We start from the raw sequence: 18,742 nt of genomic DNA, 5'->3' as shown, positions 1-18,742 counted from the left end.
CAAGTGAAAAGACTCTTTGCTTCTATAATCAAAGAAATGCAAATTTTTAAAGTCATAGAATTAAGTCACCAAAAATGATGAAGTTGGAAACTCCACAACTTTGTCCCTCTACTCAAACAATGACCTAGTGCTGAAATGTTCAGAGCAGTGCAATAAAAAAAAAAAAAAAAAAACCCAAATCAGGAGAACACTTAATGGATTTTTAAAAGTTTTTACATTGTGGTACAAGAGTGCTATAATGCAGTAAGTTCCCTGCATACACACACTTGCCCCAATTCCTATGTCAGCAGCTACTGTGGGAAAGCGACCTGAGATGCTGGTGCAGCTGACTGGTGCCAGGAACCATGATGTGAACCTTTTTCCCGAAGAACTAAGGTGGTGTGTTTTGACTTGTCTGGTGGCTTCCTGGAGGACTACCTCAAGGGCCTGATTTTCTTTCACCTGCCTGACAGTTCGCTTAGAAGACAGGAGACTTCCCAGGCTGCGTTTTTGGAAAGTATAAAAAAGCAACCGTATTAGTCACAGCCACCTCCAGCTTTAAAATGGGGTGGTGGGAGTGGGGAGGAGAAAGAGAGAGAGAAAGAGAGAGACTAGAAAAACAACAGATAATTTTAAGTGCCTGGGAGGCAAATCCTAGAGAAAGAGATATTTCGGGAAAAAGGCATTCTAAAAAAGCTTCCACGTAGTATTTCAGAACTGAGAAAGCCATATTAAACACCCAGGGCAAGATACATGCTCAGAAAAGATCTAAGACCCTAACGTCACGTCTATCTGACTTTCATGCTCTTCCTAAGCAGAAGGTGGAGTCTAAAATAGTTTTTAAAATAGCCCCGAAAAAGTTTCACCAATCAGACACAATCTGCAAAGACTGGGTGGTTAATACTATTATTAGTTATTATCATTATGGCTTAAGAAAGAGTTTGTTAGGTTGGCAGATGACCAACAGGCTAACAGAAAGCAGAAAAAGAACATAAAACTAAAAGATTACTCATGTATACAAAGAATTGCTATCTTTAGTTGTTAGGAAAATGCAAATCAAAACCACAAGATACTATTTCTTGCCACACAAGATACTATTTCTTGCCATACAAAAAGAGGTAGAAAATAACAGTGTTGGCAAGAATGCAGACATATTAGAACCCTTGAGCATGGCTAGTAAGAATGCAAAATGGCTATGAAACTGCTATGGAAAGCAGTAAGTTCCTCAAAAAGTTGAAACAGAGAACTACCATATGACTGTCCAATACCACTTCTGGGTATATACCCAAAACTCTGAAAGGAAGAACTTGAACAAATATCTGCACACAGATGTTCACAGTAGAAATATTCACAATAGCTTAGTGGTGGAAACAACACAAACGTGCTTTAACAGACCCATGGATAAGTATACTGTGATCTGTCCATACAATGCAATATTATTCAGCCATGGAAAAGGAATAAAACTCTGACTCATGCCATAGCACAGATGAACTTTGAGAAATCAGATACAAAAGATCACATATTGTATGATTCCATTTATAAGAAATACGCAGAATAAATTCATAAAAACAGAAAGTAAACCTGTGGTCCAAGGTTAGAAGCAGGGATGAATGAGAAATAACTTAATTGTATTGAGACTTTTCTGGAGAAATTAAAATGTTTTAGAATTAAGTAGACACGGTGGTTGCACAACACTGTGAATGTACTAAATGAGACCAAACTGTTCAGTTTAAGATGGTTCGTTTTGTGTTATGTGAATTTCACCTTTAAAACCTATCCTCCAAAAAAACCAGTTCAGAAAATTTACTAACCAAACAACAACTATTGTACATAAAAGCAACAACAAATTTTTTGAGAGAAGACAAGGGGGATAATACGATTTTCAGAGGTGAAGCAATACTCTGAAAAGTGTTCAGTTTAAAACATTAGGAGGCATACAAAGAAAAGAAGTATAGCCCTTCGGTTAAAAGAAAAAAGCTCTCAGATAGCCCAGGCTTACTTACTTACTAAAGTCTATCAACTCTCAAACAGGCTTAAATGCCTTAAGAAGCAACGTGCAAAGGACTAACGGGTATCAGGAGAATAATGTCCCTCCAAATAAGAGTTTCAAGAAAGGCACTAAAATTACAAAAATGAAACAAGTCAAAATTCTGAAGCTCTCAGTCCCATAGCAGAAGTGAAAAACTCACAAGATGGTTTCAACAGGAGCTTTGAGCAGGCAGAAGAAAGAATCAGAAAACTCTAAGACATGTCAATTGAAATAAATCAGCAGGGGGTAAAAAGAGAAGAATATTAATCAGATCCTAAGACACCTGTGTAACACCATCGAGTGCACCCATATATGCAGAATGGGAATTTCATAAGAAAAGAGAAAGAAAAAGGCAGAACAGTTGAAGCAAAAATGGTTAAACAATTTCCAAATTTGTGGAAAGCCCTGAAAGTCTACAACCAAGAAGCTCAGCGCACTCCAACTAGATAAACTCCAGGAGACACAACAGAGTCGAACCATCAAAAGGTAAGACACCAAGATGGAGTTTGAAAGCAGTATGACAGACATGATTCTTCACATATAATGGATGCTTAATAGAATTATCAATAGATTTCTCATTAGAAATAACGGAGGCCAGAAGCCAGTTGGATGACACGTTTAAAGTCATGCAATGGGAAAAAAAATTAAATAAATTGACAGAGAATTAAAAATTGTGGAAGTATGTCTCCAGAAGATGTGCCTACAGGGAATACAGAAGGACTCCTTCAGGCTGACATGAAAGGATATTACTGAGTAGTTCAGAGCTATATAAAGAAAGTAATACCCCTGAGAAAGGCAACTATAAAAAAATATATAAAAGTCAGTATTACATATACAGCACAAGAGACAAAAAAAAATAGTTCAGAACTAGAATCAGAAAGCAAGACAAATGGTGTAATTAGATTGCTTGATGAGCTCATTATCATCAATATATTTTTCTTGTGAGATGAGGAATACTAGAAAAAAAAAGGTACAAGTTAGAATTCATAAAATGTAGAAAATGTCAGGAAACGAAGAGGGCCTTTGGAGACATGAAGCACATTTTGTTGAGATGAAAAAACTGAGGAAGATGGCCAGGAAAGTTATAAAAGCTTATAAAGCGGTTAACTCAAAGCTTACAGAATTTCAAAGGAGAAAAGGCATAGCATGTAACAAGACAGTGACCCAGTCCATGTACCACATACACATTGCTAGCTTATTCTTTAGCAAAATGAGCTGATACAATTCACTCCTAGAAATACTCAAAAGTCTGAAACCAGTCCCTCCTGGGTTTTGCAAAGTAAGAATTATATTCAGAAATATTAAGAGAAAACCAATCCTAGACTAGAAGGCAGATAAAAAGGCCAGGATCCAAGTTTTAACTTCTATTCTGTTAAGTAATTATCTAATCTCTCTTTTACTTGTTCTCTTAAGTGTCCCAGCTAACGGTACTGACCTGCAACTTGAAGTCAGCAAGGGAAGGCAAAGAGGTGTGATGCTAAGCCTAATCTCCATAGCAAAATGGATATGGTTTTATTTCCTCCAAAACTAAGTTCTTTCTCATTCCCTTCTCACCCCAGGGAATGAAATTAAAATTGTTTTGATCCTTGGTACTCACTGGCACACCATGGGACATCAAAGTGTTGGGATTCATGAGAGTGACAAGCTGGTGTAGGAGATCAGGCTGGCTATCAAACAGCTCAGGTGTCAGCATCTTCATCACCTCCTCCAAATGCTCTGCTGCCAGGGAGGGTACACCATACCAGGTCTTTGGCTCACCCCTGCTCACGTAGACAGAAGACATGTCAAGTCTATATACATCATTGCACATGAGGGCAGTCTTGATATCCAACTGAGCCACTGGGGTCATGCTCACCAATGCAGATAGTTAATAGAGTAACTCCAGTGATCCTCAATATGCCAACAAAATGCTGAGAAAACCATGCCCACATACAGCCAGGGCACCTTCATGCCTGAGATGTCTGCATTGATGTGACAGAGAACAGACTGATCTAGCACCGGCATCACATTCAGGTTCCAACCACTGGTCGCATACTCCTGTTGGGTCAGAGATTTGCCAGAGTGAGTAGGGAGTAGGATACGGTGAGGAGAGGCAAACTGAGCAAAACATACATAAGAAGACAACTGTGTCTTAGAACATGCTGCCTCTGGTATTCCTGGTCATTCAAGAGGTCCATATTGTAAACTCAAAAATAATGCCCTGTTTTGCCACTGTCAACTAACACAGTGCCGGAGGTCCCAGCCAGAGCAATGAGGCAGGAAAAGAAATTTAAAAAGCATTCAAATTGGAAAAGAAAAAGTTATGTTATCCCTGTTTGAAGATTTATAAGAAAGTCTTAAAGAAAACACTTCTTTAAGAGGATGCTAAGGCCTCCGTAAAAATGGTGTTAGAACTAACAAATTCAGTAAATTTGCAGGATATAAAATCAATATAAAAATCAGTGGTGTTTGTATACATTAGTAGAAAATTATCTGAAAAAAATAAAATAAAAACTCCATTTGTAACAGCTGAAAAAAACTCTAGCAATAAATTTAAAGAGGTAAAAAAAACTACACTGCAAACTATACAAATAATGATGAAGTAAACTGAAGAACACACAAACAAATTTTAAGACACCTTGTCCTCACAGACCAGAAGAATTAATATTGCTAAAATGTCCATACTATCCAAACTGATCTAGAAATTCAATTTAATCCCTGTCAAAAATAACAGCATCCTTCACAGAAATTTTCAAAAAAGCAACCCTTAAATAGATATGGAACCCCAAAGACTCAAAATACCCAAAGCAATATGTGAAACAAAACAAACCAACAAACAAAAAAGCTGAGAGTATTCACACTAATTTACTATTATATCACAAAGCTATAGTAACTAAAAGGGCTTAGTACTGCCATTAAAAACAAACACACAGCTCCATGGAAAATAAAAGCCCAAAAATAAATCTCTGCATTTTCAGCCAACAGAAGTTCCACAAAGACACCAAGAACACACAGAGAGGAAAGGAAAGTCTCTTCAGTATCCATTGTTGGAAAACCTGGATATCCACATGCAAAAGGATGAAACTTGACCCGTCTTTCACCATGTACAAAAACCAACCCCAAAGGAAGTAAAAATTTAAATGTAAAATATGTAAAATCCAAAATTATCAAACTACTAAAAGAAGACATAAGAGGAAAGCTCCATGACATTGATCTTGGCAAGAATTCTGTGGATTAAGACCTCAAAAGCATAAGCAACAAAAGCAAAAACAGACAAATGGTATTACATTAAGCTAAAAAGCTTCTGCATAATGAAGGAAACATCAACAGAATAAGGCAACGACCTACAGAATGGAAAAATGTATTTGCAAACTATGCATCTCATAAAAGGTTAATATCCAAAACGTAAGAAACTTAACAAATACAATAGGAAAAAAAAAACTAATTAAAAATGAGCAAAAGATAAAGAAAATGAAATACTATGAAATACAGCTAACCAAGTAGGTGAAAAATCTCTACCAGGAAATACAGAAAACACTGCTATAAAAGATCAGAGATAACACAGGTAAATGGAAAACCATTCCATGCCCATATATTGAAAGAATCAATATAATTAAAATGGCCGTACCACCCAAAGCAATTTACAGATTCAACGCTATTTCTATCAAACCACCAACATCATTCTTCACAGAAGTTGAAAAAAATTCTAAAATATATTTGGAACTTAAAAAAAGAGCCCCAACTAGCCAAAGCAAACCTAAGCCAAAAGACAAAGATGTAGACATCACACTACCCAAATTTTGAACTATAATATGAAGTGACAGTAACCAAAACAGCATGGTACTGTAACAAAGACCAACAAAAGACCAATGAAACAGAACAGAACACTCAGAAATAAAGCCAGACACATACTACCATCTGTTATTTGACAAGGCCAACAAAAGTAAGTAATGGGCTTCCTATTCAATAAATGCTGCTGGAGTAAATGGCTACCCACATGCTGAAGACTGAGGGTGGACACCTATACTTCACCATGTGCAAAAATTAACTCAAGGCCAGGTATGATGGCTTATACCTGTAATCCCAACACTTTGGGAGGCCAAGGTGGGAGGACTGCTTGAGCCCAGAAGCTTGAGATCAGCCTGGTCAACACAGTGAGACTTTGTCTCTAAAAAAAAATTTTAAAAATATTAGCAAAGTATAATAGCTACTAATGTAAAAAATAATAACTTTGTAAAAATTTCTTATTTTATAAAACTTTTATTGTGATAGCTCCCAGCTACTAGGGAGGCTGAAGTGTGAGGGGTGTTTGAGCTCAGAAGTTCTAGGCTGCAATAAGGTGAGTCATGACTGTGCTACTGCACGCCAGCATGTGTGACAGAGAAATCATGTCTCAAAAGAAATTAACTTGGAATGAACCAAAGATTTATTTAAACGTAAAACCTCAAACTACAGTAATCCTAGGGAAACAGTCTTCTCGACAGTGGCCTTGGCAAATCATTTTTGGCTAAGCCCCCAAGAGGAAATGCAACAAAAATAGGTAAGTGGGACCTAATTAAGTGAAAGAGCTTCCCACAGCAAAAGAAACTGTCAACAGAATAAACAACCTATAGAATGGCGAAGATATTTGCTATACATCTGATAAAATCCTGACATTCACAATCTACAGCAAACTTATACAAATCAACAAACAAAAAACAATCACTCCAGTAAAAATGGGCAAAGGACATCAGTAGACACTCCTCTTAAAAATATATACAAGTGGCCAACAAGCATATAAAAAGATCATGTCCTTTGCTAAGACATGGATGGAGCTGGAGGCCATTATTCTTAGCAAACTAACACAGGAACAGAAAACCAAATACTGCATGTTCTCTCTTATGAGTAGGGGCTAAATGATGAGAGAATACACAGACACATAAGGGCCTTTTGAAGTTTGGAGGGTGGAGGGAGGGACAGGATCAGGAAAAATAACTAATGGGTACTAGGCTTAATACCTGGGTGATAAAATAACCTGTACAACAAATCCCCATGACACAAGTTTACCTATGTAATAAAACTACACTTGTATCCCTGAACTTAAATAAAAGCTTATCCACAATGATCAAGTCAGCTTCATCCCTGGGATACAAGACTGGTTCAACATACACAAATCAATAAACATCCATCACATAAGCAGAACTAATGACAAAAACCACATGATTATCTCAATAGATTCAGAAAAGGCCTTCAACAAAATTCAATAGTCCTTCCTGCTAAAAACTCTCAACAAATTAGGTATTGATGGAACATTATCTCAAAATAATAACAGCTATTTATGACAAACCCACAGCCAATGTCATACCGAATGGGCAAAAACTGGAAGCATTCCTTCTGAAAACTGGCACAAGACAAGGATGCCCTCTCTCACCACTCTTATTCAACACAGTATTGGAAGTTCTGGCCAGGGCAATCAAGCAAGAGAAAGAAATAAACAATATTCAATTAGGAAAAGAGGAAGTCAAATTGTCTCTGTTTGCAGATGACATGGTTATATATTTAGAAAACCCCATCGTCTCAGCCCAAAATCTCCTTAAGCTGATAAGCAACTTTATCAGGATACAAAATCAATGTGCCAAAATCACAAGCATCCCTATACACCAATAACAGACAGAGAGTCAAATGAGTGAACTCCCATTCACTATTGCTACAAAGAGAATAAAATACCTAAGAATACAACTTACAAAGGATATGAAAGACCTACTTAAGGAGGACTACAAACCACTGCTCAACGAAATCAGAGAGGACACAAACAAATGGAAAAACATTCCATGCTCGTGAATAGGAAGAATCAATATTGTGAAAATGGCCATACTGCCCAAAGTAACTTACAGATTCAATGCTATACCCATCAAGCTACCACTGACTTTCTTCACAAAACTGGAACAAACTACTTTCAATTTCATACAGAACGAAAAAAGAGCCTGCATAGCCAAGAGACAATCCAAAGCCAAAAGAACAAAGCTGGAGACATCACGCTACCTGACTTCAAACTATAGTACAAGGCAACAGCAAGAGAAACAGCATGGTACTGGTACCAAAACAGATATACAGACCAACTGAACAGAAGAGAGGCCTCAGAAATAATACAACCCATCAACAACCATCTGATATTTAATACACCTGACACAAACAAGCAATGGGTTTAATAAATGGTGCTGGGAAAACTGGCTAGCCATATGCAGAAAGCTAAAACTTGATCCCTTCCTTACACCTTATACAAAAATTAACTCAAGATGGATTAAAGAATTAAACATGAGACCTAAAACCATAAAAACCCTAGAACAAAACCTAGGCAATACCATTCAGGACATAGGCATGGACAAAGACTTCATGTCTAAAACACCAAAAGCAATGGCAACAAAAGCCAAAATTAACAAATGGGATCTAATTAAACTAAAAAGTTTGTGCACAGCAAAAGAAACTATCATCAGAGTGACAGGCCAGGAACCTACAGAATGGGAGAAAATTTTTGTGATCTATCCATCCGACAAAGGGCTAATATGAAGAATCTACAAAGAACTTCAACAACTTTACAAGAATAAAAAAAAAAACCATGAAAAAGTGACCGAAAGATATGAACAGACACTTCTCAAAAGAAGACATTTATGCAGCCAACAAATATATTTAAAAAAAGCTCATCATCACTGGTCATTAGGGAAATGCAAATCAAAACCACAATGAAATACCATCTCACGGCAGTTAGAATGGCAATCATTAAAAAGTCAGGAAACAACAGATGCTGGAGAGGATGTGGACAAACAGAACACTTTTACACTGTTGGTGGGAGTATAAATTAGTTCAACCATTGTGGAAGACAATGTGGCGATTCCTCAAGGATCTAGAACTAGAAATACCATTTGACCCAGCAATCCCATTACTGGGTATACACCCAGAGGATTATAAATCATTCTACTATAAAGACACATGCAAATGTATGTTTAATGCAGCACTGTTCACAATAGCAAAGACTTGGAACCAACCCAAATGTCCATCAATGATAGACTGGATTAAAAAAATGTTGCACATATACACCATGGAATACTTTGCAATCATAAAAAAGGATGAGTTCATGACCTTTGCAGGGACATGGATGAAGCTGGTAACAGCATTCTCAGCAAACTAACACAAGAACAGAAGACCAAACACCGTATGTGCTCACTCCTAAGTGGGAGTTAAACAATGAGAACACATAGACACAGGGCAGGGAACATCTGTCTGTCAGGGCTGGGGGGCTAGGGGAGGGACAGCATTAGGGAAAATACCTAAGGTAGGTAGATCACAGATTGATGAGTGCAGCAAACCACCATGGCACATGCATACCTATGTAACAAACCTGCACATTCTGCACATGCACCCAGAACTTAATGTATAATTAACAAATAAATAAACTACAGAATAATAGGAGAATTTTTGGTCAAATAAAAGGCCATATTATATTTCTTTTGATAAAAGTATCATGTGTTCAATATGTTTTATTATTTGAAATAATTAACATGACAGGAATATATTTGAAAAAAATTCCAAAAAAAGCTAAATATACAAACTAAGAAAATTATATGATTATACTTATCTGCAGTATTATAAAACAATAGTTTCAAAAACGTCTGAATTACAAGTTTAATACATACTACTTCAATTTTCAACTACATTGTGGTTAGATGTTCAGAGGAATCACAAAGGACCTCAACATGCTAGATAAGAAAATGTATTTTTTAAATGTTTTGGCTCAGCTGCTTAGAAAATAAGGAAAATCCTCAGAGAATAACACTAAGAAATAACATGTACAAATTAAAGTTCTGAAACTGACGACAATTTGGGTCAACCATAAAAGACAAAATTTGGAGCTTCCAAAGGTCATATTAGGGTCTTTAACTTACAACGCGACAGTACTATTATCCTTTTAGCTATAAAACTGAAGGAGTTGAAAAACATCCTGAAGAAACAGATATTAAATACTTTCCTTATCTTGGTACTGCTTCCACAAGAAGAAAAGGAAAGATACTCCTAAGAGTTCTTATCTATCAGCCATCCACACAAGAATTCATATTTACTTGAAAACACAACTATTCATATTTACTTGGAAATGTGAAGCTAAAAATTTTTTATCGTCTTAGGAGAATCCTTAACATTTAACAGAAACAGTCTATTCTGTAGCTGGACATTAAAATCTAGGTTTCTGAAAAAATTCCCATACATGTTGTTCAAAGAAATATAAGTTCATCAGAAAACAAAAACAACAGCAACGAAAAACACTAATTAAATCAAAGCCATAAAATATGGAGGGGGGGTTGTAAAATGAGTAAAAATTTGTTGAGAAAACATCAAGCTATAATTAGTTCTCAGAATATGCTATAATAACTAGGTGTTGAAGATAAAATCAGTTTAATTTAAATAAGAGGATAAAAGAAGTATGAAGCAGAAAAAGGTTTTCAATATTAACCAGGAAAGTGAAAAATAATCAGAAATTCTAAAGATGAAAACATAACATTAAAAATTATAAACTAAGTTGTTTAATAGATTAGGTATTTTAAAAACTGGTGCATTTTTAAGTTGCTTTAATTAAGTTACTTAAAAGACAACAGCAGCAAAAGAATTAAAAAAAAATGAAAGGTGAAGAAACACATACAACAGAACCTTAGAACAGTATGGTTCTAGCTAACAGGAGAAATAAATTGCAGACTGTAAAAGTTGATGACCAAGAATTTTTCAGAAGTGGTAAAAGCTGAATTCTCAAGTTTGAGAATTCCTGTCTATTCCCAGAAATATTAAGTAAAAAGTCACATTCCACACATCATGGAAACTTGCAAGACACTAAAAGACATATTATAGCAGTCAAATAGAAAAAGCAAAATGGACTACTACAAATTAATGTAAGATTCAGAATTGACTTGTCAAAAGCCAAAACAGATTTCTAATGTACTGTGAAAAGACAATTATCAAACCACATCCATATATATACAGAGAAATACCTTTATAAGAATAAAAATTCACAAATGCCTCTGTTCAATAAATTTCTTTTTTTCTTTTCTGGGCAGAGATTCACGCCATCACCCAGGCTGGACTGCAATGGTGCGATCTCGGCTCACTGCAAGCTCTGCCTCCCAAGTTCATGCCACTCTTCCACCTCAGCCTCCCTAATAGCTGGGACTACAGGTGCCCGCCACCACGCCTGGCTAATTTTTCGTATTTTTAATAGAGACATGCTTTCACTGTGTTAGCCAGGATGGTCTTGGTTTCCTAACCTCGTGATTCACACCTGCCTCGGCCTCCCAAAGTGCTGAGATTACAGGCGTGAGCCACTGAGCCCGGGCTTTTTAAGAAATTTCTAAAGAATTTACTTCAGCAACAAAGAAAACGGTTGCAAGAATGGCAAATAATCAAAAGAAAAAATCATGTGTGGATAAATCTATATGCAGTATGAAAACAAAAACAGCATCCATTTTGTTGAGCAAAAAGCTTTAAAAACATGCACAAAAATTTTATAGGTCAGAAGAGAACCGAAGAGTAAGTTATATAGTCTAATATTACTTGGGAGAAGTTAAAAAAAAAAATTAAATGTTAGGTTATATGTAAAATAAAGTATTAGGCCGGGCACCGTGGCTCACGCCTGTAATCCCAGCACTTTGGGAGGCCCGGGTGGGTGGATCACCTGGGGTCAGGAGTTCGAGACCAGCCTGGCTAACAAGGCGAAATCCCATCTCCACTAAAAATACACAAAATTAGCTGGGCGTGGTGGTGGATGCCTGTAATCCCAGCTACTTGGGAGGCTGAGGCAGGAGAATTGCTTGAACCTGGGAGGTGGAGGTTGCAGTGAGCGAAGATCATGCCATTGCACTCCAGCCTGGGCGACACAGCGAGACTACGTCTCAAAAAAAATAAATAAATAAAATGAAATAAAATAAAATAGTATTAAAACTAGCATACAAAAGTTGCTAAATTTACAAGTGGCTAAAATGGAATAAGAAAGGCAAAAAAAGATAACAGAAAAGGCAGCAGAAACTAAGTTCAAAATAAGATAGCAAAAAATGGATGCAATCATCAGTCACAATAAATGAAAATTAACTAATTAAAAAATAGAAACTCACTGGATTAAAAAAATCAATTCTGCATTAGTTACAAGTTAAACATTTAAAGCCTATGTATACAGAGAGATAAACTAGATATAAGATCCAAAGGAAACTAGCAGGAATGGGACTGGGGCAGTATAGAGACCAAGGTATTTATTTGTTTTATAAAAGTTAAAAAATTAATAGCAGTACAAATTCATCATGAAAGGGGTTAATACACATATTCTGCGTATACTCAAATATCTATACACATATTAATGTATTAGTTAAGCATACATGGTGTGTCCAATAATTTAGCAGACGGGATAATCTGATGCTCTTAAAGGCTTGCAATTGGAATAAGCTAATGGAAAGTGTTTGACCTTAGTAATCAATGAAATAGTGCTACGTGGGAACATATCATACCCACAAAAGTAGGTAACAGTATGAAGTGCTCTGTTTAACATATGGATGACTAGTTCTCTCATTAGTTTCAGTGTAACCTGTCAGAATCCTTTTGTAAAACAATTCAGAGTATTGTTCAATTCCACTCCTAAACATAGAACCTAGAAACTGTTGCTTCAGGAGACCTGTAAAACAATACTCATACACTGTTAGTAACAGCTAAACACCAGAAGCAATCCAACAGAAAGAAAGATAAATGAGATGTAATCCCAGCATGCAGTATTATGTAATTGTGAAAAAACAGATAATTTAAAGGTATGAGCAACAATATAAATGAATTTTCGTAACACAATACTGACAGAACAAGTCAGAGGACACACAACATAACATTAACAAAGCTTGAAAATTAATATTCTTTTTAAGAATACACACATATGTAATCAAACACTACACTCTTTTTTTTATTATGACAAACCCATGACAGTGGAACATTTAGGTGTTAGTGGAGAGAAAGAGGGAGGTATGACTTGCAGAAAAGCCTGTGGAGAGATATTATCTCACAAAACTTCAATTCTTATGTTCAAAAGTTAGCTCAGGGATATTACTTAATACCATGCTTTATACCGACAAAAGGACTTGTCTATGGCTTCAAAATACAATTTGTTTTTTGGTTGTTTCAAAAAGAGAATTAGAAACAGACCAAAGTTACCAACGGAGGCTATAGGTGATTGCCTTCCAATTACTTAATTTATAGTTTCAATCCCTCAGTAATTTTAACTTACTTCTATTTTAAGAACTATAACCAAACTATCTGTAAGACTTTTAAGCACTATCATACTCAGCTACATATCTCTTAACAAAAGAGGCAAATTTTGTCCTTTTTTTGAACATCATAGAGTATACTCACACAAACCAAGAAGAAACAATCTACTACATACCTACGCTATATAGTATATAACTATTGCTCCTAGGCTACAAATTAGTGCGACATTATTGTACTGAATATTATAGGCCATGTAACACAATGGTTAAGTATCTGTACCTCTAAACACAGAAAAGATATAGTGAAAGTACAGTATTGCTCCTTTATTAAACTCAAACTGTTATGCAGCATATGACCGACTATAAAATAGCGCTTATCCAGATACAGACATCTCCATGAACAAACAGTATATATACAGAAAAATCAGAGTAAAACCTCCTAAAAATGTTAGTCACAGCTATTAGCTAAGTTTACCCTCAAACCACTGTTTTTTCTGTCTGGATCAACCCTCTTGTAAGACTAATCTATATACAATGCCAAATACTAATTCTTTTGGTTCTGGCCAACATGGTAAAACAGCAAATAGAATTAATTTCTCAAATGTTCAAATAATGCATAACGACGGTTACATTTTAGCTTTCTCTCCCCAAATTATGTTACTTCAGGCATTATTTTTGTTGGTTCTCCACTACAGGAGAAATGTAAATGTGATGAGTTAGAATTTAGGATGGCTGTATGGGTTTCTTTGACTAATACAAGAAATCACCTTGTAATAAAGAATGAAATCAGTGGTTTCTGCATTACTCCGTATGTTCAACATGAACACAAATTGATACACTTAACAAAGATACTTCTTTCCGCCCTTCCAAATATTTCAAAATAAGCTGGTCATAGCACTTGTTTTTCATAAAAAGATGGTAAGCTTGCAATACTTAGATTTAAGGAAAGGTGAAGGAACACTATGGCTCTTCATTGATAATATCAAGATTTATACTGTTCCTTTTATCTATCTCCATCAGAGTTTCAAGAGAAAAAAAATATGATGACTGTCCATATTCTGGTTCACTGACAGATCATGAACCAGTATCATCAAACCTCATTATTATCCGAAATATGTGAAGACAACACTGTGTGGGAGAACCTATGAAAGTAATTTTACATGCTAAAGTGAGTTTCCCTAGTTAATGTTAACATGAACTACCAACTGTATTACCTTCTCCTCAGGAGATAAGTTTTGTTTGCTATTGCTGACAGGAAAGCCACTGCCAAATTCTTTGGAATGAATATCAGCTCCATATTCAACTGTCACGTCTTCCTCAATGCTGCTCACCAGCCTCCAGAATTCCTTCTCTACAAGTTCTGTAGGCACCATCTGTGAAAACACGTGTAAAAGATTATCATAGCCCACTATACTTTGGACTCATGTCTCCATGAGAACTAAGACTACAACAACAGAATCCCGATAGTCCAGCCCTCAGATCACATACATGTACAGGCATGTTGAAGTAGTCAGACTTGAAGGAATCAGCCATTTCACCAAAACTCTGCAAAGTGTACTCCTGGGTAGCCTGTTCAAATCCAAAAGCTTCAGGAGGCTGTTTACACTCCTGAAATAAAATATATTTCAGCAAGACAAAGGGAATAAAGATCCAAAAAAACAGGAGAGCTAAGGGGAGATAAATTTTTCATGTTACATTCCATATCTCATTCTGCATTTTTGTATGTTTCCAGGTAGGTTTGTTTCTTCAGTAGGTATTAAACATTATTTTATAATCTTTCCTAATATGCTTCATGCCATTTGAATTATAGTACCTTGCCTCTGGTTCACTCAAGTCTCTATCATTCTAGAGTTAGTGTGTCCAATCATTCTTGTATAGTAGCTCACTGATAGCTTAATCAAAACCTAACACAAATATTAACTTATAAAAGGGCAGAAACTACCTTCCCAAAACCCAGAAGGGGAGATTACAGAAAATCACCAACCAAAAATAAAGCATCTGTGACAGACAGATCTTACCGCCAAGATACATTTTGGGCACCTCCAGATGCCTCTGGGGATTTCAGGAAGGGGTGGCAACAAGCAGAAGATGTGGTAATTGTCATCACAACCATCACAGAAAAGAAGCTTATCATCTTCATCCCCACGGGAGCATACTTGGCAAATATATGAGTCAATCTACCAAAAAAAAAAAAAAAAAAAGTAAAAAATTTAGCTGCTTGTTCCATGACACCTTATCGCAGGTTTCTAGACCATTCATGAACATCTATCATTAGTCAATAACTATACAGTGTTGTATTTATGAGTTTACTACCTAGTGCAAACTATGACAGGAAATAATTAACTATAATACAGTAAGTTAATAAAGAAACCATGGGGGCAAAGTAGACTTTTTATAGAGGCTTAACGGAGTAAACAAAAATCATAAAGGTATAAAGCAGCATAGATCAGAGAATTACATACAGTTAAAAATTTATCTGGCACAGACGGCAAGTTGAACATAAAAAAGGTCAAGTGACCTAATATCCAGTTATAGTTGTTCCTCTGGTGAAAAGTTTGATAGATGTCTACTTTCATTATAAAGGGTATCTTAGATTAGGTGATGAATTATAGTCACTCAAGTAGTATGTCACAGAAGAGAAACATGAAGCAAAGGCTAAATAACTTGATTCTTACGTACTATTGAAAAAAATCTAGTAATAATTACCAGTTTAAAAAGAAAACGCGGTGATAAGATTTTTAGCAGGGTACACTTACATTTTGAAAAAATTACCTTCAATAAGTAGGATGGGCTTTTCTACAAGAATCTAGAAGTAAACTGATCAATAAAGAGAAAATTTTAAAGATAACTCAAGAACAGAAGAAACTGTGAAAATATAAATATATTTTTAAATATACACACACACAAACATACACAAATTATATATGTGTATATATACATATATACATGCATATATACACACACATATGCATGCATATACACACATGCATATGACAAATCAGAATATTTATAAATATAAGAGGCCAGGTGCGGTGGCTCAAGCTTGTAATCCCAGCACTTTGGGAGGCCAAGGTGGGCAGATTGCTTGAGCTCAGGAGTTCAAGACCAGCCTGGACAACAAGGTCAAACCTCATCTCTACTAAAATTAAAAAAAAAAAAAAAAACTAGCAGGGTGTGGCGGCTTGCACCTATAGACCCAGCTACTTGGGAGGCTGAGGCAGGAGAATTGCTTGAACCCTGGAAGCGGAGGTTGCAGTGAGCTGAGAGCGCACCAGTGCAGTCCAGCCTGGGCGAGAGCGGATTCCATCTCAGAAAAAAAGAAAAAAATTCAACAGAATTATCAGGAAAAGATTTCATAAAATAAAAATCCTTTAAACTTATGAAAGATGCTCAATATAAAAAACTGTAAACCAGGGAAATGCAAATAAAAATTACAATGAAATACTACACACCTCCCAGAATGGCTAAAATGAAAACAAAACTGTCAATTCTAAGTGTTAGTGAGGACATGTGGTAACCAGAACTGGCATCCAATACTAGCTGATAAACTAGTCAATCATTTGTAAAAATAGTCTGACAATAATCCACCAGTGAAAATATACATAATCTCAGTCACAGCAATTCAATCCTGTCTATCTAGGTAACAGAAATGTCTACATACGTTACCTAGAAACATATACTTTAATATTCACAGAATTACTTGAAATAGCCAAAAATTAGTAACTACCAAAAGTTGAATGGTAAAACAGATAGAAAAAAAGCTATGCCTAACAAAACTACACTTAATAGAACACAAGCGTGAGCATTAATAGAACCATATAAATGCATTTTTTGAACCACTAAAAGAAGAAGCCAATACAAAAGAGGTGATTAATTGAAAGTACACAAACAAGTAAAAGTAATCCAGATATTTTTGTGTATGGGTGATATACAGAAATAAAAACAAAAGCAATGGAATGAAGTTAACTACTAGCTGTAAGGGTTAGAAAGTAGTGATCAATGACTCCTACACTTCAAGACTGGTGACAGCTCTACCTTGTGTCTATAAAATGCAAAACAGTGAGACAAGTGGGAACAGGACAGTGGTAGTAAACATGATCTCCCAATCATCAGGTGGAAATGACTAAGAGAAACACAGGAATTTGCAGCTCAAAGCAGAAGTCTGTTTGAGAACAAAATTTCTGGAAACATCATTTACATAAAGGAAAGGCAAACAAAAATTATCAAAACAGGGTGAGATTAGCTAAAGAGTAAGGAGGAAGGTAGGAATTTTTGTCTTTTTTTCCTTGTAGTGCAGACTTAAATATGTAAGACATTATAAAAATCTTCCAAGTGAGATGTAGAAAGAATAAAAGAAGATGTAAACATACAAGGGACAAAAGTAAAAGAAGATAATAGAAAACTGTCACTACTATATGAAATGTGATGATTTGAGAGTCTGGAGGAATTTGCCAAAAACAAATAAACAGCTCTTTAACATAATTTATATCGGATCACATTATCTTCTATATTAAGCTGTAGAAGTTCAGAAAATGCTAATAGAGTTGAAAAACAGAGTATAGTTTGGTGAAAAGTTCTATCTAAAAACACATAAAAATTTTGCTTTTGACTTTAGCTATCTGGAAAAGATTTCCTCCCATTTCTAGCCACCCGTCTCTTCAGATAAAAGGGCTCATAAATAAGAAGAAGGAAGGAAGAAAAAAAGAAAAGTATGATGAATTCATTTTAGGTTCAATATAATCTTGACGGTTCAAAGTACAATATTACAAAATCATGAGTCCTTACAAACTGGGCACTGCTGTGATTCTTTCGAAGCTGCATGGTTGTCTTAGTGCAGGGCTCTAGGCTCAAGTGCTGCTTGAGCAATGTTGATGACACGTTCCCACCTCCACTTTGCTCATCCTTCACCATAACAGTTGGGGGGCATGTGACTAGGGAAGTAAAAAACAACTATGAAACCAATCCTCTCCTGCATCAAGATTACCAAACTATTTCTCCCATGAAACTTTACTATTTTACCCCTCACACTTCCCCAATCTGTTAAAGTTCCTCACCTTTCTTATGCACAGTCTTATCCTTATCCTTAGCCATAAGGCCCAAGCCCATCATTTTGGGACCTGGCCCATAGATCTGTAACTTCTTTAGCTCTGGATTCTTCTCAATGTCCTCCTCTGTAGGCTCTGGCTGTTTTAAAAAAGATTCAAACAACGAAGTTAGCTTTACTTATGCAGGTATAAATACTTTATAGGCAAGGTCTGGACAAGTCAAATGGGCTAAAATCAACTAACATCCTTTATCCATTTTTGAGTGTTTATTAACCACATTTTTACTGTGAGTGTGGTATGGCTAGGTAGGAGCAAATGGATAAATTTGGAAAGTAATGAATTTCCTCAACTTTTTTCATGTTATGAAAAAAATGACAAAATAATCCAAGGCTTCCAAGGCTAGTGAAGCTTAAATGTCAGAAATTTATACCTTACAATAGAGAATTTTGTAATTA

General features: G+C 35.8%; 1 protein-coding gene across 8 annotated transcripts in view; it reads right to left on the bottom strand.

Moving 5' to 3' along the window:
- Window positions 1-18,742, bottom strand: part of KDM5D (lysine demethylase 5D) — a 39,426-nt gene that overhangs the window by 11,540 nt on the left and 9,144 nt on the right. For 7 of the 8 annotated variants that reach the window (XM_055377073.2, XM_063703365.1, XM_055377076.2 and 4 more), the window contains 7 exons: window positions 18,297-18,426; window positions 18,028-18,173; window positions 15,261-15,419; window positions 14,731-14,850; window positions 14,457-14,615; window positions 3,864-4,045; window positions 3,606-3,768 (listed from right to left, as the gene is read on the bottom strand). In XM_055377073.2, the coding sequence (XP_055233048.1) occupies window positions 3,606-3,768; window positions 3,864-4,045; window positions 14,457-14,615; window positions 14,731-14,850; window positions 15,261-15,419; window positions 18,028-18,173; window positions 18,297-18,426 (1,059 nt within the window). Of the gene's footprint in view, window positions 1-3,605; window positions 3,769-3,863; window positions 4,046-6,062; window positions 6,156-14,456; window positions 14,616-14,730; window positions 14,851-15,260; window positions 15,420-18,027; window positions 18,174-18,296; window positions 18,427-18,742 lie in introns of all 8 variants that reach the window. The other variant, XM_055377078.2, reaches the window with a different exon arrangement.

This window comes from Gorilla gorilla, chromosome Y (genome assembly GCF_029281585.2).
Source record: "Gorilla gorilla gorilla isolate KB3781 chromosome Y, NHGRI_mGorGor1-v2.1_pri, whole genome shotgun sequence".
Classification (NCBI taxonomy): Eukaryota; Metazoa; Chordata; class Mammalia; order Primates; family Hominidae; genus Gorilla; species Gorilla gorilla.
This window is presented reverse-complemented; position numbering and strand designations above follow the sequence as displayed.